This window comes from Chanos chanos, chromosome 9, assembly GCF_902362185.1.
Source record: "Chanos chanos chromosome 9, fChaCha1.1, whole genome shotgun sequence".
NCBI lineage: Eukaryota > Metazoa > Chordata > Actinopteri > Gonorynchiformes > Chanidae > Chanos > Chanos chanos.
The window spans coordinates 6,101,547-6,128,644 of NC_044503.1; the positions used below are offsets into that span (position 1 = coordinate 6,101,547).

At 43.0% G+C, this 27,098-nt stretch overlaps 1 protein-coding gene across 5 annotated transcripts; it reads right to left on the reverse strand.

The window, feature by feature from the left end:
- Positions 1 to 153: 153 nt before the first annotated feature.
- osbpl9 (oxysterol binding protein-like 9) lies at positions 154 to 25,965 on the reverse strand. 5 transcript variants are annotated; one of them, XM_030783868.1, is made up of 24 exons: positions 25,855 to 25,965; positions 24,406 to 24,456; positions 22,171 to 22,249; positions 17,005 to 17,081; positions 12,589 to 12,684; positions 12,403 to 12,450; positions 11,831 to 11,860; positions 11,662 to 11,712; positions 11,112 to 11,150; positions 9,111 to 9,204; positions 7,933 to 8,040; positions 7,033 to 7,192; positions 6,591 to 6,703; positions 6,308 to 6,426; positions 5,752 to 5,837; positions 5,261 to 5,432; positions 3,330 to 3,414; positions 3,063 to 3,173; positions 2,864 to 2,927; positions 2,532 to 2,672; positions 2,265 to 2,343; positions 2,063 to 2,154; positions 1,283 to 1,418; positions 154 to 794 (listed from the first exon to the last, which is right to left on the reverse strand). In XM_030783868.1, exons 1-24 carry the CDS (start codon positions 25,963 to 25,965, stop codon positions 720 to 722), a joined length of 2,217 nt encoding a protein of 738 aa, XP_030639728.1. In that variant the 3' UTR covers positions 154 to 719. The 5 variants fall into 5 exon arrangements, with proteins under 5 accessions (XP_030639728.1, XP_030639727.1, XP_030639731.1 ...); XM_030783867.1 differs by having other exon boundaries at positions 5,255 to 5,432; XM_030783871.1 differs by lacking the exon at positions 24,406 to 24,456.
- Between the last annotated feature and the right edge of the window lie 1,133 nt (positions 25,966 to 27,098).

Consider the following 27,098-nt stretch of genomic DNA (forward strand, 5'->3'; position numbering starts at 1 on the left):
AAGTTCATATGTCCAAAGACTTACTATTGCCAGAGAAAAATGAAAAAAAAAAAGAAAGAAAATAGATTACATATATATATATATATATTTATATCATATGTTCTATATATAAATAGCTATAGTTAGCTTTAGGCAAGCCAGGCTCCCCCCCCCCCCTTTCAATTCCACACGTGTAAGGCTTTCGAACTTCTGCGGAAACAGCTTTCGATCCTCAGTCACTGGATTCCCTGAGATACAGAATGCTGTCGTCGTCACGGTTTGTTCGATCGAAAACACCACTCCTCCGCGGTCACCCTCCGCTGGCCCTAAGGTGTGGAGGGGGGGGGTGAAATCCTTTCCAGAAGTCTCCCGAAGGAAGAGGCTGAAAGGGGGTGGGGGGGTCTCTAATTGCTTCCTGTGTCTTTGAACGTGGTTTGTCTTTCCTTGGAGGAGGGGGTGAAGTGGAGGGGGCGGACGTGGAGTTGGCGAGAAAGGAGTTTTTCTTTTTCCATAAAGAGGAGTTTGTTGTTGTTTTAGTTTTTTTTTTTCTTTTTCTTTGTCCTAGTCATCATTCATTTGAACTTCAAAAATGCAAAGCTGTGTACACGTTCAGTCGTTATCAGTCATTCCAAGGCTTTAAGATGAAAAGTGTTTTTTTAGGTTGTTGTTGGTTTTTTTTTTTTTTTGCAAAAGAGTTCTTTTAATCACCAAGACTCTTGCTGTTTGTAGGCATAATGAGCTTAGTGCCTCTGAGATGTCACTCTCCTCAGGAGAGGTTCATCATAAACCCAGCATTCGCCGTCTTCATGAAACAACTGCAAAGAGAACATGGACACAGACAAACAGTCCATCATCATTATTATTATTATTCTCATTATTATTACTAGTATTATTATTAATAACACAACTTATTAACACATAGTGCAGTTCAGCTGGATAATATTCATGTGGCGGATTAAACGGCATAAATTCACTTTACATTTTATACACAGCTTAACTGCACAAAAAGAGGAAGAAAATCTGTGAAATCTAAGTATGTGAATGGTTACATTTAGGTTCCTGTGACTTATCTGACAGTTTCGGAAAGCTGATTTTAAGAATGATTTGGCTACTGTAAGTCGATGTGGAGTCCCCATTAGGATAGAAACGTGTGTGTGTGTGTGTATGTGTGTGTGTATGTGTGTGTGTATGTGTGTATATGTGTGTTTGTGTGTATGTGTGTGTGTGTGTGTGTATATATATATGTGTATATGTGTGTTTGTGTGTGTGTGTGTGTGTGTGTGTTAATGAGGTTAACACTCACCCTTGTCTCCCACTGCATTTCTTTCTCTTTCCTCTCTCTGGCCTCTGCCCTCTGTTTCTCCTCCAGCCTGTGTTTGGCCTCTGTGGCAGCGTCGATATCCTTCAGCTTCAGGTTTAATGTCACATCCTTCCACAGCCTGACAGACACACAGCAACCAATGAGCACAGGGGAGAGTCCACACAGGCAAGGAACAAGACATAGCATTTAAGGAGGTCTTGCTTACCGTTACCATTAAATTAACATATATACTGAACTTATGAACTTTTTATATATATCTATATCTATATCTATCTATATCTATATATATATCTATATATCTATATCTATATATATATACACACACACACACATATATATATGTGTGTGTGTGTATATATATATATATATATGAAGTCTTTATAAGAGCATTATTTATTAAGCAATTTATGAAAAACTGTAAAATGACACAATGACACGGTTTAGGTATCTTCACTAAACAAACACGACTCGGTGAAGAACAGGTTGTGTCTAAAACTGTGTCATTCTACATATTTTTCATAAAATATTTCAAAGAGTGCCCTCTTAAAGATTTGATAAGTGTTTTTCTGATGTTCAGTGTATATTAAGATATATTTAGGTGTCAATTGATAATAGGCAGATGCGCTTCAGTTTCATGAAGTCTATTTGTTAGAACCAAGGAATTACAAAACGCAAAGTTTGATTCATCAAAAGTGATAGAAGTCACTGAGCAGAGCTGTTGTTCTGATCCGTCTCCATAAAGTGAAACCGTGGGTTACTCACTGTCGGGATTCATACTCTAACTGGTCCTCCAACTTTCGAACCTTCTTCTTGATAATTCCCATTTTCTTGGTGTCGATGAACAACGAATTTTCCTGTAAGATATTTGGCGTGGTCAGCATTAACAGGGTGAAGAAAACAGCATCGAACTGACATTCTAAAGGCAAAACCACGTTATCTGGAGGTATCGTTCGATGTGACTGACCCCGGTCGCCCACTTTGCATACATCACGCCGTTCCACTCTCCCTCGATGGAGCAGAAAGGCTTCTTATCATTGGGGGAGCTGAGAGAGAGAGAGAGAAAAAAAAAAAAAAGAAGGTTTCATATCGTATGCCTTGTGCATTCGTAATACCTGCACGCAAAACAAAAAAGTAATTTGTTCAGTTGTTCAATGTGTTCGAAACAAAGTTGTTTGCTCTGTTTGTTAATTATACTAATGTTCTGTTCATTTAATTGTTCGTGTTGACTTACAATATCTCTGCAGTTATCCTGTGCTTCTTGCCCCCATAGAAGGGCTTGGTGTGAAACACAATGTTGGCGGTGTAGCCAGTCTTAGAGCAGGATATATTACACTCCCCGCCCAGCTCAACCCAAGGAACAGTCAGGATCGACCTAATTACACACAAGTAAACCGATTACCCGTGATTACGATTGGACAGATACACGTGTGCGCGCATGCACACACACACACACACACACACGGGCGCGCACACACACACACACTAGTTTGGACATAGAGAGCCAGAGCAGATCCAATCCAGCATATGGACACATGGAGTCATGGGCCTGAAGTGAATACCCACCTCCCGTAACCGTTGGGGAATGTGAGTATGTAGTGCTCATCGTGCTCTAAACAGGAAACGCATCCTGCGGGAGGAGGTAAGAAAAGGAGGCGAATTCACCAGTGTGACGGCAGATGTTTGCACTGTTTTTCACAATTATAACACTGAATTTTACCGAGCGTTTGTTAAAAACAAAAAAAAAAAAACTATCCCAGCTCACCTTGACCAATGTTATGCACTCCGATGGACATCCCAAGGAACTTTGATTTGGTCCAGATGTGGGCGTTGAACTGGATTTTTTTGCTGAAGCATTCAGCATAAAACGCAGATACTGCAGATACAGTGTGGACAGGTATGAGCATGAAGTGAATTACACTCAAGGTTCAGACACACAGCCATCTAACACTCAGTGTTCCCACAGACTCCCTTGCTGTGAGACAGATTTCTGTATGACATGATGTGACGGGGTGGAAAGTGTCTCACTCACTTGGAGGGTGGTGAGAGACCTGCTCTGCCACAAACGACACACTGTTCTTCCCACACCATGGCACAGGGCCCTCAGACACAGGCTCCTGAGAGAGAGAGAGAGAGAGAGAGAGAAAGGGAGAGAGGGAGAGAGAGAGAGAGGGGGGGGGGGGGGGGGGGGGGGGGGGGGGGGGGGGGGGGGGGGGGGGGGGGGGGGGGGGGGGGGGGGGGGGGGGGGGGGGGGGGGGGGAGAGAGGGAGAGAGAGAGAGAAAGAGAAAGAGAAAGAGAAAGAGAAAGAGAAAAATGGTTTTTGTTTTTATTGGGTCAGTGAAACACAAGGCAACTACAAAATATAACTGACAACAGAAAATAAAGAGAAGAAACTATCAGAACAGGGGTGTACTACACACAGCCCGGGAAAAACACACACACGATCTGGCCCGCTGATGAATATGCCAAAATAAAAGCATTTGAAAATAATCACTGTGGCGACGTCTTATTCGGTTAGACAAATTAATTAAATGTGATACTCGATAACTATTGCTTGTTATCCAATTTTCTGCTGCTCACATTTTCATCATCTTAAATGCCCGTGTAATCAGCAACTGCTGTGAAATTTCAATTCGCCATCATCGCCAAAGACTCAGGCAACTGACACTACGACGCTGGACTATAAAATTCTCCGCGTTATGTCAGTGCCATAAACCGATCTGAGTGAGTCGACAGAATTGTTATTTCACAAGGTTAATAGACTTTACAGAGATGGAAACTGAACTTGTGTGGTCTGGTGTTGGGAGGCATCTTGATGAAATTGGGTCTTTTTAACAGAGGTACAGCAGGTTCTGCAGCGTGACCAGTCCTGGGATCAATAGAGGACACCACTAACAAGTCACTTGAGAGTCAGGACGATACACTCAAAACGCTCTTCTCACCAGCCTCAGCGTTTTAGAATCTATTTTCTTTCATGGCTTCCATTTTGTAAGATGAGTACTCTGATTTTTCACGTATTCATTACAAGTTGCATCTTGTTGCAGAAGAACAGTAATTTTCCAGGTACTTGGATAATACCTTTCTTCTCAGTTATTTATTTATTTATTTATTTTTAAATTCACAAAATTTTGCCGGTGCAGACAGCTAAGTGATCCAAAGTTTAGGTTCACTCCAGCAGGGCGGGCGGCAGCATCGAGACATGTGACACTTCCGCGTTTTTCTCGCTGGGTAACACTTCAAGTACGACCCAACGCTTACTGCGGTACGGCATCAATCTAAATGAATACGGCGTGTGAGCCTTCACCCTGCGCACTTTCACAGGACACCGAAGACCATCTCATCCGTCCCCGAAACCTGACCAACAGCCTCAACACACAACGGTGACAAATCCTATCGCTTTACGACTGACTGGGAGAGGATGAATGCTATGTAAATTTGAAAGTATTCTATGTCTTTATCATAGATAACCAAACACAGCTTCTGTGTATAATTCTAGATAACTCTAAGCTCTGTGGCCAACAGGAGGACAGGGGACATGATAACAGACAGACTAGAGAAATATCACGAAATGGTGACAAAGCCTGTGGTTTATGGTCTATATCTCCAGTTTGAGGTTGAGTCTCATTCATCCTTTTAAAGATTATATTTATATTCCGTGTGTGCTGTATATCATTATTTTTATATCACTGCACTGATTTGTTGTGGATTACATTTGGAATCCTTTAACTAACTGGTTTGATCATGAATAAAACAATTGGTTAAAACTATTTATCAACTATAGTTTTATCAACAATAACTTTACAATTACAAAGTGATACTGTTCGAAGCATAATTAGAACCGAAAGAGAATCGTTAGGGAACTGGATTCCTCAGCACAGTCGGAAAAAGGACCAGAGCCGATAAAAACCTACGGATACGACATCCAGCCGTAAGCAGGAGGGAATAGGTTCTCTCACCGAAGCGGCGGGGTCGTCGGCCTCGTTGGGCAGGTCCCAGTGGCAGAAGAACACCTCCCCCAGGATGGGGTTGTACGGCTTCTTGGCCACGGATCCTTTACGGCCGGCGTGGAAGGCGGAGAGGTACCACTTAACCACCTGCACCATGCGATCCCTGGCCTCCTGCTGCTCCGCAATACTGACAGAAAGAACACCAGAGAGAACACATCACACGTCAAACAGAACGCGCACACACAGAAACACCACACACACACACACACACACACAGAAACACCACACACACGCAAACACACACATCTACAACTAAAAGGAAACACAACATGTAAAAATGCAAAGATTTATATAACAGAGGTTCGTCTTGACATTCAGAAATATTACAATCGCTCCGATATGTATAACTGTAAAAAGTACTTAAAATTAAGACAGGTGCAGCGACTGTGGCAGACTGTGGCATTTTCAGAGTCCAACACGTCCTGAGCTAACACACTAACACGTACCTCACAAACAAGTCAGGGTGTGCAAAGAAATCAGCATACATCTCCAGCAATGACCTCCTCTCTAAAATGAACGTTGGTAAGACCACCTGAGGAGGAGAAGAACGAATGCCAAGATGAAAGACAAACAGAGACACCAGATCCTTTAGAGAGAGAGTGAGAGAGGGCGCGAGAGAGAGAGAGAGAGAGAGAGAGAAGAAAGAAACAAGAGACCAGCTATAATGTCTACATCTGAAACTTAAATCTAACATCTGCAACCAGTGATCAAAAGGGGAAAGGGAAGCAGATAGCGAGAGAGACAAAAACAGAGAGAGAGAGAAGAGACAAAAAAATACACGATGAGAGAGAGAGAGGGACCATGAGGAGAAAAGGAGAACAGAGAGAAGAGGTCAGAGAGAGAACAGGCAGAACCGGACGAGAAGAGAACAGTGAAAGCAGAGAGACGTGTGTGGGTGGGTGGGTGGTAGAGAGAGCAGGGAGAGAGAGTTTGTTTATGGGTGTGTGCATGTGCGAGAGAGACAGAGCGAGTCAGACAGAGCGAGTGAGAGAGACGTGTTACCTTGGTGAGATCCATGCCCAGTCGGACCTGAGACAGCAGATGCATGATGACACTCTTGTGTTCCTCCACAGACTCTCCCTCTCCATCATCATCCCGCTCATCGTGACTGTCAAACTGGTCTGATACACACACACACACACACAGACACAGAGAGAGAGAGAGAGACACACACACGCACATTTACACCTCACCTTTTTCTTCACACCCAATATAAATGGACAGTATGTGTAAAGGTAGGTGTGTGTGTGTGTGTGTGTGTGTGAGAGAAAGAGAGAGATGGTACCAGCGTCAGTGGTCCCATTGGACATAGAGGAGTTGAGGGACTCGGTGGTGTCCGGCCGTTTGAGAGCCGATCCCTCCTCACTGTTTGGCAAGGCGCCAGCAGTCCTGGAGGGGCTAAAAGCAAATTTTTTTTTTTTTTTATGAGTTTCCTGAAGCATTTTGCACAAAACTACACATCTGAGGTGATGAGAGGGCAGGCTGTGAGGGCACTTGTTTTTCAGTGTTTTTACTACACTTCATTAGGGTGCACCTGGATGATAAAGAATCTAGTCAGCAGTGGGACAAAAATGTACAGCTGCAGTTAAAGGGCCCAGTAAAAGTGGACGGAAAGTGAAATTTATTTGTATGGACACTCTCATTGCGAGTTGAGCTGAGCAAAGTTCTCCGCCTGCTTTGGTGCGAGCGTTAAAGTGCGTGTGCGTTTGTGTGTGCGCGTAACTCACTCTCCGCAGTGTTTGGGGGAGGTGCTGCTCTGGTAAAACTCGTCGGCGTCGTAAAACTCATCCTCGCTGCTGGAGTAAGAGAAGTCGGGGACGGTGTGGGCCGGAAGGTTCATGTGAGCAGGAGATGTCACGCTGCTACTGGGGGCAGATGGACCACTCCCTGAAACACACACACACACACACACACACACACACACAAACATCAGACACACAGGCCCAACAAGGCGCTAACGTCTCCTAGCTATCAGCACTGTCCAGATCTCAGGGAATAAAAATCTTTAATGTAGCAGTCAAGCTCGTCTGTCTCTCTCTCTCTCTCTCTCTCTTTCCTTCTCTCTCTCCCTTTCTTTCTCTCTCTCTCTCGCTCTTTGTCTCTTTCTTTCTTTCTTTCTCTCTTTCTCTCCCTTTCTTTCTGTGTCTCTCTCTCTCTCTTTCCCTTTCTCTCTCTCTCTCTCTAGTGTATTTCTCCGTGTTGCCTGCAGTGCACTGAGTGCTCCTGAGTGCCTGCTTTCTCCGAGCTCAGCGCTAATACCACCAGCTCAGCACTAAAGGGGGAGAGCTGTGATGCTCCAGGCCTGAGGAATAATGACAGCCGGAGAGAAGTAACTAGCTGTGCCGCAGTGATTCTCCCGCTCCTGCAGTTCCCTCATACATTACAGGAGGGAAATTAACTGCCACAACTAGTTTTCTGCTTCCTCTGCAGTACAGAAGATAGCCTAACAAGCGAAAATGATGAACGCCACACACTGCTTGTTTCATTCTTCCACCGGTCGGGTTCTGAAATTATCATCAGACATAACATCAGACGTGTTTTGTATTGGGTTTTTTTTTGTTTTTGTTTTTTTTTTTATCCTGTGTGGATTTGAAGCTGGATTCTGAATGGACGAGAAAGATTCTTACCTGTGCTGTTGGGAGTAGGGGTCTGGAGGCTTCCCATCACTGTGACGTCGGGCCCCACAGGTAACGAGGAAGGCCTCTGCTCCAGTGTTTTACACACCTGAGCTTCATCTACGGGCGGAGAAACAAAACACACGCAAACACACTTACAAACGCGAGCATCAGAGCCCCTAACACACACTCTCCTGAGGAGCTCGGTCAAAACATTACGGTCGTTTCGGTCCCGGCAAGGGTTTAAAGAGACGCCACGACTCCGAGAGCCGGTTCTCGAAAACCACGTGACTGGATGCTAGAGAGAGACCTAAATAACACCCCACAATTAGTGTACCTAATCAATTACAGACAGTACATTAAACTAGATCCTGTCTGCGGATGTGGTTCGCCCACAAAGACTGAGTGTAGAACGTTTAAGAGTCAAACGAGGTGGTCCAGTCACAGCTGCGCCACACCGAACGATAAACAAAAACAACAACGAGGACCTGCCCTTACGGTCGCATACAGATAATACAGACGAACGTATAAATAACCCAAACGATATGCGCAATCAATAATCATGGCCCGGGAATACCGCATTGGATTGATAGCCATGTCCACGTGTAAGTTCGTGCTGCTGTATTTTCAGTATTTTCAATGTCATTTATCAATCTTGAAACCTTATAGTCAAGCACAACCTCCCAGAGGTTACTGGGAATAATCTGTAGAAACCAAATACAGCAGGAAGCATCCAGATTACTAATGGACTGAAACACCGAAGAGAAAAATCAATCCACTGAGCAGGGAGGGAGAACTGTATGTTGGTGTAAGGCAAGGTAGCCATGTGACACAGTGTCTGGCCAATCAGCAGTCTTCTCTCAGGGTCACATGCTCAGACAAGACTAACAGGAAGTGAAAAAAAAAAAACATCCTGTAACTGTAATATAATACAAGATTTATTTGGAAACCCTCCAAGCTAAGCAAGAAAAGTGTAAATAAACGCACTTGAAAACATCAGGAGAGTACTGAAACGTTCGCAGGTCACAGAGTTTTTCTCCAAATTAGCCCTGGCAGACAGAATCTAGACTTCGAAAAACTCCAAAGTCAAACCAGAACTACCGCCATCGACACCCCCGCGCACCCAGTAAGAGAAAAGGAATCCTCGGATCCGTCGACGTCCCCTGAGAGAGACGGCCGGAGCGTCTTACCTGTGGGGAGGGCGGTCTGTGTTGGCATGGCACTGACTACAGAGGTGTCCAGGGGGCGGGGTTGATAAATTCCATCCACTGGATTTATGGTGCTCTGGAGACGACAGGGCAACAACACCATGTCCATAAATAAATATATACAATTATACACGTCTCTCATTCCAGCGCTTTCACTATTAAACTATGGACTCAGCACTCAGATCAGATTCTGGATCATACTGAAAGTAAAAGCATATTAAATGTCAAGATTACGGAGCTGAGGCTCCTTCCAATCTGGAGAGGGAGTAATTAATAAGTTTTACTTGTCAGCGCTTGATTTGATGATTAAGAGGGTGACTCTAGTAACAAGGACACGAAAAAAATCCGAAAAGTCCTTAAATCAACAGTGTGATTTAAAACAGGTCAGCTGTGACAAATGCCATCTGATGTAGTATGCAGATAAGAGTGTCATTAAAATCTAATTTCCGTGAGTTACGAGGCATTTGTGTCAGACTCGATTGTTTTTTAATCTGCGGGCCTGAAATTTATCAGTGCCACTTAATTCGACACACCGGTTATAATTACTCAGATTGCTCTCAGAGATTCAAGACACTCTAACAGCAATGACATAGCAACTGTAGCTCAGCCAGTGAGAGTCAGACATATATATGAGGCAACCATGGCGACGGGCCAGACCATAATACTGTGCACAGCATGCCAGAGATAAAAAGAAAGAGAGAGAAAGAGAGAGAGAGACGGAAATAAAATGATCAGAAATGACATGATAGACAATTTGTAGAATGGAACTTTCTGCCACAAGACTTTTTTGTTTAGCACAATGCTCTTTTAACCAAAAATCAACTAAAAGATGGAAAACAAAGACGAAAAAAAAAAAAAGAAGTCATGCAGTGAAGTCAAGGGAAGTCTTTCTTTCTTCGTGCTAGAGGCTCGTAAAAACATTCCAGCTGATTACAGTGAGGTTTGGAGAGGGTTTTCTCTTCTATTTGCTTCACTTCCAATCACCTTGTGTTTTCTATTCAAATCATTCTTGTGCCTCAGAGGGGGAGGCTAGACTGCTGCTCTTCATTAAAGACCAATTTAAGTCAATTTAAGATATGAAATTGTGTGAGCATTAGACGAAATGAACAGGTAAAGCACAGCTTTGGGGGGCAGGGTGAGAAGACTTTCTCGGCGGGTGGTTAGCAAGATTTCAGTTCTGGAACGTTCTACGATCGCAAAAATAAATCTGAGCACGAATCTAACGCTTCGTGCGCTTAATACAGGGGGGTTAAATAGGGTTATTTCATTGATCAGTTTGGTGATTAAGCAACAGCTGATTTCACTGTTAAAGATTTCTGCTCTGGGTTAAATCCTGTACAACTGGAGTGGAGCCAGAGATCGAAGTAATCTTTATGAAATGAGGCTTAGAGTTAGAGGGGCCAACGGGTTAGCACGACTGTGGATAAACAGCCTTACACAGTCTGACATCTATTAGTCCTTCATAAGGGGTCAATAAAAATATACAGTGAGCACAGATCAATAGTTCTTAGAAGTGTGTGTGTGTGTGTGTGTGTGTGTGAAGTTAGTCTCACAATTAGTGTAGAGTTAGTTCATTCTAAGAATTAGACATATTTGTTGAAAGAAATAAAAAAAAAACCCATAAGAATTACATTAAATTATAGCAAATTTAGACACAACAGAGGTTCACAAGAGAAGCGGAAAAGTTCCAGAGATTTCCCAAGGATGGGCTTTGGAGGGAAAAACTGAGGAAAAAAACCCCCAAAAATTCCTTTGAAAGTTGAAAAGCTAAGGTGGTGAAACAGAGACGGGAAGAGTGCAAAACCAGAGCCATTTTCCTACAGGGCATGCACACACCTCTCACAGATAGCTTTGCTCTTAAAAAAAACAAGTAAATAAAAGGAAGAAGAAGTGATTTTTTTTTTTTTTTGTCCAACGGGAAAGAAGAACAGAGGTTCGGTTGATTTTTGACTACCTTGTGGTGGAAAAAATGGCACAACTTACTATCAGTCCGTTTGCGTGTTGCTGTTCGTTACTCTGATCCTTTAAAAATTTTGAAAAGAAAACATTGTTTGAGGACATGTGTAGCTTTCTGACAGAAAAGTATGGAGACTATCTCAAAAAACAAACAAAAAAAGGCTCTCTGTAAAGACAAGGTTCATTAATTATCACTCAATAGCGCTACCAAGTTAAAGTACAGGTATAAATGAGATTTTCATTAAACTTTATCCAACAGCACCGTAAGAGAGGTTTATAAAAGGTGCCGGTCTTTGTGTGTATGTGAGAAGCACCTCTCCAAAACCACAAAGTGGGACCTAATGGGATTTGGCAATACTCTGCTCTCTCTCTCTCTCTCTCTCTCTCAATAATCAATGGCTACCGTCCCATGGACTACACAGGAATAACACATAAAAACTAAAAAAACAAAAAAAAACAAAAAAAAAACACACACACTCGCACACAAACGCACACACAAACAAACAAAACGGCATGACACTGGTACATGTGAACTCAAATGAGCTTTGGATCGAAAAGCAGTAAAACAGGAATTTACCTTGGCAATTTGTAGCAATACGATACAGTGCTTGATGGACTCTACCATACTCTGAAGAGTAAAAAAAAACAAAAACCCAGCATGGAGCAGATAAGACATGGAACAATAGGAAACTGTAAGACATTTCTGAGCATTAAACAGTTTCGAGTTGATTTAAGAAAACACTTACACAAGTCGTCTCCTTCAGGTTTTCAATTTTCTGCAGATAGACGTAAACACGGGAGTTAATGGTCACATATGGAATGAGGTCTCATCAAACCATTTCAGTAAAGAAATAACGTTGAGCGGAAATGAAGACAAAACTGATGAAGATGTGGGCAGTCAAAGGGTGTTTCCACACATGTACTGAAACTCTGTCTACTTTCAACACCAGTTCCTCACTAACTTCACAGGGATTTTTCGATTCCAGTCATTGTTGGCTATAACAAACAAACCCTACAAGCAGAAAAAAGCCATTTAAAAAGTTTATAAACAAAAAATGAGGGGTTACAAAAAAAAAAGGCAAAGCTCATTCAGAAATATAACCCATGTCTTACACACGACACCACATTTGGACCTCAGATGTTTGCAGCTGTGTTTTAAAAGACCCAGTTTCATAATAGAAAATTAGGCCCTATGACATCATTTGGCAGAAAATGCTCCAACTTCAGTGTATCACTGGAAAAAAAAAAGAAAACACCTAAAAGAAAAAAAAAGAAGAAGAAGAAGAAGAAGAAGAAGAAGAAGAGGAAGACAACTTACTCTGCGTGACTCATCTTCTTTACAGTCTTTTATCTTTTCATCAAAAAGCTAGCAGAGAGGAGAGAGAGAGAGAGAGACGGAAAATTAAAACCAGTCCAATATGACAAGAGTTCAGATGTATTATGAATAGTATCTGAATGCCAATATAAGATAAGAGCGTGTCGTGACCTGAGAGGGGGGTCTCACCTTCAGCTGGTCGATCAGAATCTGCAAGTAAGCGTCGGCTTCAGCAAGTTTCTTATCAAAGTCTTGAACGCTGGGAACAAACGCTGTCTCTGCCTCCTGCAGGAGAGAGCCAGAGAGATCATTATTCTGTCAGGTCCTTCAAAACCCCCCCTAAATACAAATTTTCTCTGCTGTCTACTGGAGAAGAGGTAAACACACTGAACTAAAGATCTTCAAAGAGAGAGAGAGAGAGAGGGAGACAGAGAGAGGAAGAGATAGACAGAGAGAGAGAGAGAAAGAGAGAAAGAGATAGACAGAGAGAGAGAGAGAAAGAGAGAGAGAGAGAGAGAGAGAATGGCTAATTCTTTGGCCAGTGTTTGAAGTCAATGGTTGATCACGACACCGAAACAACAGACTGAAAGCACCTGAAGAAAAGCAAAGCCGGTTTCACGTCGATCTCAAGAGAGAGGCAAAAGGTTATCTTAACGTTTGAGCTGAAGAGAAGCCAGTTTGCTCTGGGTCCCTCCGCAGAAACCTGTGAGAAGTTTCAAGCAGCGCACAGCTAGCAGTATGGTCCAGATAGCTCAGTTCACATTGTACACGGGCAACATAAAAGGCTTTGGCTGCATTTCTGGGCCAAAGAGAACTGAATCGCGTTCTTCGTGTTACAAGAAAAGCGGTAAAGTTGGTAAGACAGAACGGTGTTTGTTGTCAAAGCTGTTGCGAGAGCTGCAAACTGGTTGGGGTGTAAGCCGGGTTTAAACGCAGCCGAGTGAACATGTTTCCTACGCGCCAGAGAAACTCAACGCCACAGATACTCGACGCACAAAACCAAGGGGACTATGTGTCAGTCACCTCAAGAACACCTGAATCCTAACACAAACACACAGCCTTATCGCTCTCACCCGTATGCACACAATTGCATCATACTCCTTTACCGGTCAAAACAGACACAATGCAACACAAACTCTAGACAAAAACGAAACTGCCCCCTCCACCCCCCCACCCCCCCACCTAAAAGCACCTAGGACATTAACCTTTATCAACTTCCTTACAATCACACATAACCACAATTTCAACAAACTTTAAACTGAAAATCACTCATATGACAAACCATCTACAAATACAAAGACAGAAACACACACACACAGAGACACACACACAGAGACACACACACACAGAGACACACACCCCAGTGCAGTGGCATGTCTGACACAGATCTCTCATTAAATAAAGGCACGGCAGAGACGGACAGCTGATTAAATAAGCTGAAGCGTGGAGGAGACGCTGGTTAAATAAAGCTATAGGAATCGTGTACAGTATACTCCCCGGTGAGGTTTCAGCTGGGCTGGCTCTGAGGCGACGGCACACGCTAGAGGGGAATCTTACGGGAACGTGAAGAAAAGCCATGAATACAGAACAGTCGCTGCACTGTCACCTAGCACTAAAACAGGGAGACACACACACACACACACGCGCACACACTTACTTACTTACTTACACAAACACAAACACACACACGCAAGAAGCTGTTCTGCAAAGGGCCAAAGTCTGCTCTTCGACCTGTCTGTGACCTAATTCTGATTAAACGTGGATATCTTCATCGATAAACAGCGAGTGACATGGGCAGGCCCCTCCCTTAGGAAGGCTGCTCAAATTCCTGACCAAAAATCGCGCGATTGTTTTCTAAGTACATACTTTCCTGGTGAGAGAGTTCTGGACACAAAGTAGAAGGTGTCAAAATAAATAAATAAATAAAATAAATAATTAAAAAAAAAAATAAAAAAACCTGTTTCGGGGTAAACATGCTGTATCTAAGCAATACTGCACTATCCCTAGGAAGACTACATTTCCCATGAGACCTGCAGACGCGCACAAAAACAGACACACCCATGCACTCAAAGTCTGCAACGAACAAGGTGACTATTTAATAAGCTTTAGCTGTATTATGTTCAGTGTGTGTCAACTGAAGTTCGGCAAAGACATTTTTTCTAGCCTAAAAATCGACAACACAGCTACGCTTTAGACTGAAAAAGTCTCTCTTTTTAGTCCAACCTTGGTGCTTTTATTAAAAAATAGTCCGAGGACATTATCACAAAAACAGATTCAGAGTGATAAGAATATTCTTATGTAAGAAGATCTTAGGAAAGATTTCCAATTCATCTCCAGCAATGGTATCTACTGCACCATGAAAAGGCAGAGATAGAGAGAGAGAGACAGAGAGAGAAAGAGAGTGAGAGAGAGAGACAGAGAGACAGAGAGAGAGAGGGAGAGAGACAGAGAGAGAGAGAGAGAGTAAGACAGAGAGAGAGAGAGAAACAGAGAGAGAGAGAGAGAGAGACAGAGAAAGACAGAGAGACAGAGAGAGAAAGAACAGCATGTTTCAATCCTCAAAAAGCTGTTTCATAATCACCTCCATTGGAAAGGGAATGGAGAGCCCGGGTGAGGAGCTGCTGAGATTCTTTCTGTAAGGAGTCACCTGTACCCCCAGACTAAACTACATCACAACACACGCTGCACGCACAAGAAAGATTCCTGCCCTCCTGTGCTACAGGAGAGACTGAGTCACTGTCTGCCCTCAGTCATTACACAACACTGGAATTTAACAGAGACTGAGAGAAGCCAGCTCCAGTTTCAGAATAATACCTTGAAATATCAAACAAACAAACAAACAAACAAACAAAAAGAACAATGGCTTTGTGTTGTGTTTGAGGTTTTAACACACAGTTCATCCGGATATTAACCCAATTTTCTGACACAATTCTGATGTTAAATACAAACACTAATGCCTTTCATCAGTTCCATTTCTGTGTTGTCAACACACATGACACACGCGCGCGCGCGCGCACACACACACACACGCTGACTTATGCTTATTTCCTCTCCTTCTATTAATGGAGCCCCCTTAGTCCTACAGTCGGACACATAAAACTGCCAAAACTCTCCTCTCCTCCTCTGGCCACACACACATACACACACACACACACACACACACACACACACACACAAGCACACACACAAGCACACACAAAAACCAACCCATTAACTTTGACTCTGCACTGAGGCGTTTTAACTATCTCAGCAGGTCTGCGGTACTTACCGGACGCGGAGCTGAGTGTGACATGCCGCGTCAGAACACCCAGGCCAACCCTGACCTGAGGAACTTCTTCCACGCTTTTAATTTTACTCTCGCTCTATTTCTCTCTCCCTCACACACACACACAAACAAAAAAAAACAATAATTCTGTCCTCTCGCTTGTCACTTCACGAAACAGGAGCTGGCGACACACGTATCCACTGTGCTCGAAAGCCGAACCCCTGGCGCTGTTAATCCAGACTCCGTTACTGACAGGAAGTTCAGACTTCCTCAGTTTAAAAAAAAAAAAGAAGAAGAAGAAGAATAGGCAAACCTCAAAGTGTGACACACACAAAGACCTGATGTGATTGGATCAGCCTGCTGGCATTGATGATTACTGGTTGAGTAAGCAAAGTTCTGATTGGCTCTGTGGTCACATGATTGAGAGACACAACATTTGCTCAGGGTTCGCAAGCAAGTAGCGACATGACAGCCCAAAAGCAACAGAGGTAGACTACGAGAGGAATGGGTGTGTATGCGTGAGTGCGAGTCTGAGAGCATGCGTGTGTGTGTGTGTGTGTGTGCGTGTGTGTGTCTGTGCGCATGTGCAGGTTAAACAGTTCGAAGTAGAACTAAACAGAGAAAGAAAATGATTAACAGTAAGAACATACTAAAAAGAGACATAGTAACTGTCTCCATGTCATTCTTAAAGGTGGGCGGTCCCTCTCAGGCACAGAGACCCCACCCCCTCACTGACCAGCTGCCCTGCACTCCCTGAGGCCTCAGGGTGCACAAGGCCATGCTTGTCCAGGCATTTACCTACTCACTGATGACCCTTAGCCATTAACTCTTTCCACTGCTGGCACTTCACAAAGCCCCTTAAAACCCATATATGGACATAAACAAGAGAGTGCACTGCATGGCTCACTGGTGCCTAAACGTCTAAGAAACAACATGTACTTTGCCCAAACCTTAATAAGGAACCAGACAGAGACAGGGAAAAAAACAACAAAAAAAAAAAACACGAAAACACATTTGGGGACAAAAACTTGAAACGTTGCCTTTTAAGTTAACATTCGGCAGAATTAAAACGACCAAGTCTAGCAGTGTGACCCTGTTCCTTAAATAACCTGACATACACATGCTCTACCACACGTCCAAATGCATGATTTTTAACAGGCTTTTATACGCCTATAAAAAATACGTATTGCGGATTACTCACTGTCTTAAGAGAATGGATATAACAACGGAGAGTATTTCTTTTAGGCTCGCTGAAGTAACCTGTTTAAAAATCCTCAAGGCAAAGCATTAAAATCACTGGGTCGAGCCTGGAAAAAAAAAAAAAGAGGCAAAACTCTTACCCGCAGCTGAAGGGTGTGTCGAAGAATGGTTCCCTCTAAGGCATGGATCCACTTCTCTCTCTCGTCTGCGTCACGGGCTGGGGAAGGGAGGGGGGGCAGCAAAAATGAAACTATTAGGAAAGAGCCACAGAGAACATACCCACTCAAGCAGACACAAGCGTAGGCTTGTCAGGAAGAGCCGAGCATGAGCCCGTTCACTGCGTGTGGAGCAGGGTTAGGAGAACCGTGGTCTCGCCAGGTCGTAACCTGGTCAGCTGCTTCTTGGGCTGCTTCTTGTGCAGCTGAGTGACTTTAGGGGGAGGTAAAGTAGGTAGGCAGTCTTCACTGATTCAAATATAGACTGGAGCTCAGTTTGGCTATAGTCCCTAAAGCAAATACACACAGCAAACAACGGCTTGCCAGACACACACATACACACACACACACACACGTAATTTTACAGCAGAAAAAGTGAAAACAGATATAGACTGGCTGACATTTTCTAAGACACTAGAACACAAATAAAATAACCATCCAGAGGGGATGCAGTGACTTACATTTTGAAGAAAATGTAACTCTTTAAGAGTTGAGTCATTTTGTTTCCCTTTTTTATTTCAACTCTTGAGTAAGTCTGATCAATCATGCAGTCTGGCCCACTTACAAAGACAGTAAAGAGAATACCCATAATGCCTGTTTATGGCGTGTTGTATTTTTGATGCCTGTCACCTTGAACTTGCAAAAGATATATAATTTCAGAACTTTGAACAAGAGCAGTGTTTCAACTGAACCCTGAGGTAGTTTTACTCACGTAAACCAAGCAATATACAGTCATACATTGACAGAGCGCTGGCAAAAGCGAGGAAAGAGTCGCATTTATGTATTACGCATATACCAAACACATAAGAACCCCCAGTAAGCGAACAAATGTCACTGCACACTGTGCTATTGGCCCATATATTTACTCCACATATTTTTCAGGAGAGGATAAATGAAATATTAATTAGTCGAATGAGAGGCAGTTGAGGGAGAAATGACTAACGGTGTCACAGCTCAGCAGAAAAAAGCTTTTAAAAACATTAGAGAGAAACTGGGGCTACAACAACACAAGCTGCCTGCTCTCACCATCTCAGGACTTCGGCTCTGCAAGAGATCGATTTACATACAGCTCACTTTCTTTGACAGCTACAAACACAGGCATCAAGTTGCCTTCAGGCTCTTCTTACAGAGACTATCTGATATTTACTATGATAACAGCTCTCAAATGCCCAGAGAGAAGTAACACAGATATTGCACTGCCTGGTTGACTTGAAGTCTATGACTAGCTAACGAGTGTTGATGCTTAATTATTGTGCAACTTATTCGGTTAAAAATGAGAAAATGAGAATTTTCTCCCCTCTCACACAGCTTACCTGACTGCAAAAACGGTTCTCTCTTTTTGGCGCGGTTCTTTTTCACACATGCGTGGAACCCGCAGCGATACAGTGTCCCAGACCCGTGTGATATTTACAATGCTAAACAAACAAGGCCACTCCTTGTGCCTTAAACGCGCACACAATAGACTTACGATCACACGGAACCGCGCGTCACTTTAAAACCGGGATTGGCTGGGTTTGACGACTTCCTAACAACACTTAACCGACATCGCAGGTGAGTCATCGCCGACGCTTGGATGCTGTCCATTTACTGATGCCGCCTGGCGCTGTCTCTGCACGCCGCCGCCGCCGCCGCCGTGAATTAGGCTGTTTAAACGGTCTAATTAAAACGGGCACTTTCCAGCGCGGCAAACGTTTTGAGGCACATTCTCATATTACCATAATCACTGATCTTAAGTCAAACTGACTGCGTAGACAAAAGGCAGATGGCAGGGGACATCAACCCAAAGATTCAGGGCTGCTGAATTGGGTTTTTCAGTCCCTTCTGCAGTAATGATGGGTTTACACCACCTGATTACAGCTTGAGATATAACCACACTGAATGCCTAAGTTGCGGTTAGATCTATATGAGGCTAGGTCTATACAGAAGGAGGAGGGGGGGGGATCCAGACACGTACACGGGGTTCATAATTCCACGTGGAGATTCAATACTGCTGAGGAATCTGGTTCTTCAGCCCAAATAGCAGAAGGATGGGTTTTTACGCCACCCAATTACCGGGTGATGGCCCCCCCCCCCCCCCCCCCCCCCCTCACTCCTCAGAAGGACAGAGTGTTCTCTCGTGGTTTCCTGGTCATTTATGCAGTAAAAAAAAGACCTTCTACAGAACAGGTCCATTGAGTGAAGGGTGAGAGATATTGAAAGCGAGGGCGAGAGCGCAAGGGAGAGAGAGAGAGAGAGAGAGAGAGAGAGAGAAAATCTTGCATTAAAAGTCCTTCCCTACGTGATTTCCTGGAGATGCTTCAGCCAATCACAGCTTTGGGGGGGGGAGGGAACTTGTGAAGAGAAAACAGCCGGGGGGGGGGGGGGGGGGGGGGGGGGGCGGTGAGAAGCTTGAGTTTGTGACCCAGTGCATTTCTGCCTCAGCATCTCTGACAAAAATACTGCCTGTATGTAGTTCAATGCTGCTCTCTCCATGCCACTGCCTGTATGCGGCAAGTCCTCCCCAGGGACCAGCCAGGAAGCACGGCAATGCTCTCGTTCTCGCTCTCTCTCTCTCTCGCTGTCTCTCACCTCCCCCCATCCCACCTCATCTCTCCTTCCTTTCACCTCATCTCTCCTTCTCTCTGTCATTTACAAGAAGCCTTCATCTTTCTCCTCTCCCTTTCATCTTTTCGGGAGGTAGAGTTTCACCGTTAGCGCCTCCAGCCGATACCACCGACGCACGCAACCAAATCGTTTTGTTCTGAACTCTGAAACTGTTCTTCGGTGAGGCCCTTTCAGTTGTGGTAAGAGCTTTCAGTGCTACAATGAATGTAAAGGAGCTTTCAAGAAGGAGCGCTGATGCTCCGCCAGCAAAAAAAAAAAAAAGAAAGAAAGAAAGAAAAAAAAAGAAAAGAAATTGATGAATTATGGATGCCCCTTCAAAGCGAAGTACAGTGCTACTCTGCTGCTGGGTCTAAGAGCTCATAAGAGAAATTAAAGCTAATAGCTCCAAGACCCCCTGTTATACCTCGAAACAGCTCACTGCTCACTGTGCCATCCCACAATATCTCCACATGGCTGACTTGTCACAAACTGCAGTGTGTGTATGTGAATATGCATTCCCATATCTTTTTCTTTCAGTTATACCTACGCACAGTCTATTATTTCACATCAATGCTACATGCTGCCACAACCTTCCATCCATCCATTTTTGCCTCTCCTCGTGTTTTCCATCATCACCTGCACAGGTAATAATATATCACTCCACGCGTCTATGCTTTACAACAATGCTCCCAACTGCATCCCGCTACAAGTTCACGCACAAACACACAGCTGACGAATCGCGCGCTGAAGAGTCATTTATAATAGATGAACATCTGGCCAAAACCAATTTATCTAGTATTATAACTAGAGTGGAAAAGACGCTGATAACCAAAAACGAAAATGATGGCGCAAGGTGTTCCCTAGAGGGATGTGACTGTTTGGTTGAATGACAATGATTGTTTGGGTTATTTGAAAGTACACACACAAACACACACACACACACACACACACACACACAGATAAAACTTGGTAGGACAGATGAGTCAGGACTTGGACCATTTTTCTGGACGATCTCTACGATAACTCACTCACTCACTCACTCAATAAAACATCAGTACATTTGAAAACAAGTCCCTCAGACGGGCACATGCTTTGAAGCTTTGTTGACTTCATCTGAGAGCTACAAAATGAAACATGACCTCAATAAATTTTAGCTACGCTAGCTACTGACCTCGCAGAACAGTGCCAGGAAGGACAGAAGGACGGAAACAAATTTTAGCGACAGACCTCACAGAAAAGCTCCAGGAAGGACAAACTGATAACGCAGAGGTAGCAGACCTCGAGCAAGCGATGGGCAACCATTCCAGAACAATCCATAGCCCATTACATAACTTTAGCACGAACTCATTAACCTTCTTCAAATGTCCCCTCTCCCTCTCTTTTTCACTCTAATGTCAACACTTATCCAAGTCTGAGTCAGCAGAAATGGCAAACATCCTTCCTCGCTTAAGAGGGGCCGAAGTCGGAAGGCAGCACAAGTCGATAATAAAACGGGGAGGTAAAAAAAACAAAACAAAACGAAAAAAAAACAAAACCACAAGATTAAAAACTTTAAAAAAAAAAAAAAGTGCTCCAAATTCACATCTCGTACAAGCTTAGCATATAAACATGAAGCATTACCTTACCCTTCCTATTGTACAGCCAGAGCATACAGTGACGGAACATAGCAATGGATGAGGGCATGGATGGGGCGTGAGGACCTGTGACAAAGGGGGGGTGGAGGTGAGGGTGGGAAAGGTGTGAGGAGGTGAGCCTGTGAGGAGGTGGTAAAGTTGGTAGCTAAGAGACCTGGAGGTGCACAGCTGCACTCCTTTACACCAATCACTCTCTCCTCTCCCCCGGGGGTGGCGCGCCCGGAGGGCTGGAAGGAGGGGTGTGGATGGAGAGGAAAGCCTTAAGAGATGCCGTCAGACTCGCCGCTATACCCTCTCTCTCTCTTTCTCTGTCTCTCTCTCTCTCTCTCTCTCTCTCTCTCCTGAGACGCTGGTCAGGGTGTAGAGCGACGCTTCAGAATGCTCGGCTCTTATTCCGGTGTGTTCCAGAATTCCCAGGTGTAAATGGAACGGACCGCCGTTAGATGGTGAGGGGAAAAAAAAAAAACCAAACTGCTTTACAGTTAGTAAAAAAATAAATAAATAAATAAAATAAAATAAAGCTCCTTTTCTGTTTTAATCCCTGATCTGCAAAGCTGTCAAATGACACAATCCATCTTGAGTTTGGTATAGCGATAAGCTGTGTAAATGTCCCAGGCCTGATGTGAGAGAGAGATGTGTGTATGTATTACGTGCGTGCGCGCATGTATGCGGTGACCACTGGTGGGATAATCCCCTGTTTTAACGGCAGGAAAGAGCATAGGAGAGAGAGAGAGGGAGAGACAGAGAGAAAGAGAGAGACTGCATGTGAGCACGTGAGCATTCGTCCGACAAGACGGCCACACAACGGGAGGAGAGTGCTGGAAAGAGGGATGTGAACGGCAGAAGAGGAGAACAAAGAAAGAGAAAAACTTACCCTGAAAATGGAAAGTCTTTTGGTCCACGGTGATGGTAAAAGTGCTGTCGTCTTCGTCATCGATTCCTATCACTGCTCCCTGTTTAACCAAAAAAAAAACCCAACAAAAAAAAAAAAAAAACACGGAATGGGAGGCAGTCAGACAGAGTGACACGTCATTCTCCCCCCCCCGCCCCAGCTCTCTCTCTCTCTCTCTCTCTCTCTCTCTCTCTCTCTCTCGTCTCCCTCTCTCTCTCACACACGCGAGCATGGAAAGAAAGAGAGAGGAGGGGCAGTCTGGGTGGAGTACAGGAGGAAAGGAAGGTTGGATGGAAACAGCAGAGAGAGAGAGGAAGGGAGGGAGAGGGGGAGAGAGAGAGAGAGAGAGAGAGACTGCAGAGCCTCAGCTGGGGATTGGGGGCAGCAGCGGTGCGATGGAACGACATACATGAGAGATTAACCCTGTGAGGCCGGTCTGCCATTAAACCCTGCAGGGTAGAACGGAGACTTCTAAAGCAATAACTGGCATTAATGGTTTAACGTAATTCATAAACATTCTGCAAAGATCAAACATTTTGTCATTTGCTTACATAATCACCATTACATCACAACCTGTAACCCACTGATAAAGGAGGACAATCAAAGAACTAAATTCGCAAAGTACGAGAAAAAAAAAAAAAAAACCCGTGTTTTTATAGACAGTTCATTTACATTTGAAACAGTTATTGTTACCAAATACACTGTGGCATTATCTCAACCTAGCAGGGGCCTCAATTCTTATTCCTGAACAATGGCAACAACTACTCAATTCTGCAGCTCACTCTATTCATCTAGACATCACACAGAAACATCATCCCAACACAAAGGACATGATGACAATAAATATTATAATCAAAATAACAAAGCACTCCTTGTCAGATAGTATGCCTAAAATCTATTCTTAACTTTTTCCATTCAGTACAGAATTCCTTCACCGCAGTCTACTGTGACAGCTGTGTACAGCATAAACAGCACTTAAATGATCAGTAGGCAATTTCTCTTTCATTTCTATTTTCAGAAATCTGACTGATAAAACAGGCACTCTTTTAAAATGAAAGCTACTGAACTACTGAATTACACAGTGATGACGACGATGCATGTAGGAATATCTGAATGCTTTATTTCATAAACAGGGCTCAAGGAAAGAACTGGATATATATATATGCTACTATGAGATTTAATCTTTAAGCTTTTTGATTCGCCAGCTTTGGTTTAAATTTGCTTCAGACAAGAACAGAGAGATAAAAAAAAATAAGGCTGACACACACACAAAAAAACACAGGCTGGACAATATGATATTCACTTTGTCCTTGAGGCAGTAACCACCTCAATCCAACAGATTTACCCATTAACCCTCCACTCACCATCCACAAACAAACAGGCAAATAACAACAATTTTAACTATGTCCAGCTTTTACAAATACAAAGATGCTCAGGTAAACTGCCAATGTTTGCTAAAAGCAAATGGGTATTTTGTAACTGACCTGATTAATTACACAAACGATAACCTAGTGTGCCATCTAGTGGCCATTACTCATTAATGTAAAGTTACAAACTTTCTATATGGCCATATTTATTAGCAGATACAGTGCTATACATCCCTGGAAAAATCATTAGGCTAATCCTGAAACGTGATTAGATACTAATAAAATTAATGAAATAAACAGCAGTACACCCGAGTGCAGTTGGAAAAAAGAAAAAAAAAAAAGAACAGCACATTGTTGTTATGAGCAATCAATGCTTTCATGTGGTCTTACAACCTTTCACCAAAACAAAAAATTATTTACAAAACTATGAGCTAGTTATTGTATTGAGTTTGCAATCAATACGGCTACCAGTGAAGACCATATCTGCGCATGTACAATAATAAGGTTGCACTGACAGTGGACCAGCATGAGGGTATAAAGAGGCTAATTTCATTCTTAAATTTTATATCTAACTGTATGTATTATATTTGTACTGAAAATATACATTCTCTACATCTACACCTTACCCTTGAAACATATAATCCCTCTGCGACAAACAATAAGTTGCCTGGAAATGATTTTCAAAACTTCTTATCCAGATGTTACTACCTCAAGCCAAATGATTCTGTGCTGTGCATATAATAATCAAACACAGATTAAAGGATATTCTCTGGTGTCTTGAGGCACAGAGGAAATGTTGAACAGTAGCGTGATGAATGATTACGAGAGACAGTATAAGTGTCTTCCTTACCCTGAGTCGAACACACCCTCTTCTGGAGCCCCTCATCATCTTGTCCTTGGACTAAGAAAATAAAAACAATTTATTAGGCAACAAATTAGGCATTCGGACTGCATTTTGGATTACGAGAATGTGAGTCGACCTTGAGTTCTTGCCTCAGTGTACCGTATTACACTGCAAATTACTTAAATAGATTGAAGGTATTATAAACGTCAAGGGCCGAACACAATAAAAACTGCAGAAGAAAATGAAGGCATGGGATATTATTTTTTTTTAAGCATAAATAATATTTGTTAAGGAGAAATATAAATCCTTGCGAAAACTAAACACATCAGAACTTTGGTATGTAGAATGAATCGACAATCCACGCTGTTCTATGAAACTGAAACTTTTCACGACAATTACTGTGAATGACATAGTCTTTAGTTTGTTTGTATTAAACAGTGGAATTCTGAATAGCTTTCAGAGTTTAAAACATAAGCTAAGGATTTCAACAAGGACTGGAATTGTAAGCACTGAGGACTTGCTGTATCATTCTAAATCAGTGTTAATCCTTCGCAATTCATGTAATTTCTCTCTTTTTCAGTAATTCACTATGTAGGCTACCTAATCATTTCTACTCACTCATTTGCTGTACGTAGATTTCACCTTTCTCTCTCATTTAACTTACTAACTGACATGGCTGTTGTCACACAGATCAGAGCCTGTTCTATATGCACAGTAAAGTGAACATCGAATATGATGTTTACTAACTTTATTAGCGTCACATGAAGGCAGTTAAATGTGATTTCAATCGTGGCCCAAAGCAGTTCTAAACCAAACTTCGGGAACTAGGGAAATGTAGCTAGCTATTTAACATTTTCATGCCCGTTGTGTGTGGCATTCTGGCAGGGTAGGGATATTGACGACAAGCTCCCATTTGTAACTCACAAATATTTTGTAAAGAGGTGTTCAGGGATACGTCTCGTTAGCTCGGAAGCTACCTTACGTCCTCTGTCCTTCACTGAACACACATTTAGTCTGATATTAAAGACATAGAACTTGGGTAACTGCTGAAGTCGTTTTTCCTGTACCTAAACCATGCCATGTTGTAGGGGAGCTGAAAAGCTATTTGCGACAAAACAATGTGTCACATGTGTGGGCCACCACCCTTAAAATTTTGCAAACTAACGGCATCCAAAACAACAGCATTTTTTCATGGGATGTGGCCACTTTCAAGTTCTAGGACGTAACACGAGGCAAATTGACTGCCTATTGGCTAACATGCTCTGAAATTTTCCTTGGAATGGTTGGTGTTCCTGTCATTGCAAAAATATTCCCGCCCCTTAACCAGCTGAGATTCCCAACTCCTGGCAACAGGCCTCCAAGTCCTATGGTTGCTCGGTATTCCTCAGTCAAGTATCAAACCCTCAACGCTTCCACTGTAACACAAAAACCAACAGTCGAGTATGGCACACTTACCGTGTAATACGACAGTAAGCCAGCATTGTAGTCTAAAACAAACCAGCGATACTGCCAACCCTTCATGACGTTAGTCCATTTGCTCAGCGGCCCCTCCATGATGGACGCCATCTTTACACTTTGCTGGAGCTCGAGGGAGGAGGAGCGAGTGAAGAGAAAAGCAGTCTGGTCTACGTCACTCTCAACTGCATATGCTAGTATGATCTGTACACCATATACATAGACTTCACGCACTTGACAGAACAAGTTGTATGGGTCCGTAACGGAGTTTCTTTTATCCAAACCAGAGCCGTTGAGAGACGGCTCTGTTCCAAACGTGAACCTGACTTTGAGGCATCCTGTGAATATTTGTGTAGATTGTATATATGTACGCAAGTTATTTATTTCTTTGTTTGTATTCACACCATAGTTGTGAATACAATGCGTTATTGCCCATATTTTATCATTTTGAAATGTCACTTTTGACATTTCCATGTCGCAAATGTCGCTTTCTGTAGTTTTGCTATCAGCAGCACTTTTGATCAATCATGCCTTTCATTTGGGCTTTATACATAAACTACGTGTGTTGATGTAGGAATAGGTTTTGTTTGTCAGTCATTAAAAAGAAAGAAAGGAGGTATCCTTTCTGCTCTTTTGGTGGAACAGTAGAGGTGCAGATGGATATGAACCCACCCACACCACTAATTTCTGTCAGGGCTTGAACCACAGTTCTGGCAGCTGCCCATTCGTTATGGTTAACACTTGCAGCCTAACAGACTATGTCAGCAATATGTACAACCATCTCATTATCCTTCGTTAGACAGGCCTTGGGAGGAAAAGTGTGTGTGAGACCATGTGTTGTAATCAGCTGATGCTGAGAATTGTGTTTTTATTGTTATATTCAAACACAGTGCCTGTATGTACTGTAAATGTCACTGGATTTTTGTTTATTTATTTATTTTTAATTCAGAGCATTTTCTTGTAGCCTTTTTCAACATAAAATTACAGAGACAATAACTATGTTGAAATACTTGTGCTTCTAATATTTTCTCCGTTGTTTTTTTTTTTTTTTTAGCTTTGAGATTTACTGAAATCATTTGGTCATTGTTTTTTCTATCTCACATTATCTAGTACTACCAAGAGTCTTCTCTTATTAACACAGCCCCCTTTTGAAGAGGGGTGTACTAAACATCGATCGAAAAATGAATGAAAGAATTGTTAGCCCGTACCGAGATAGAGTGTACCCGGCCGTGATGCTTGTCGTT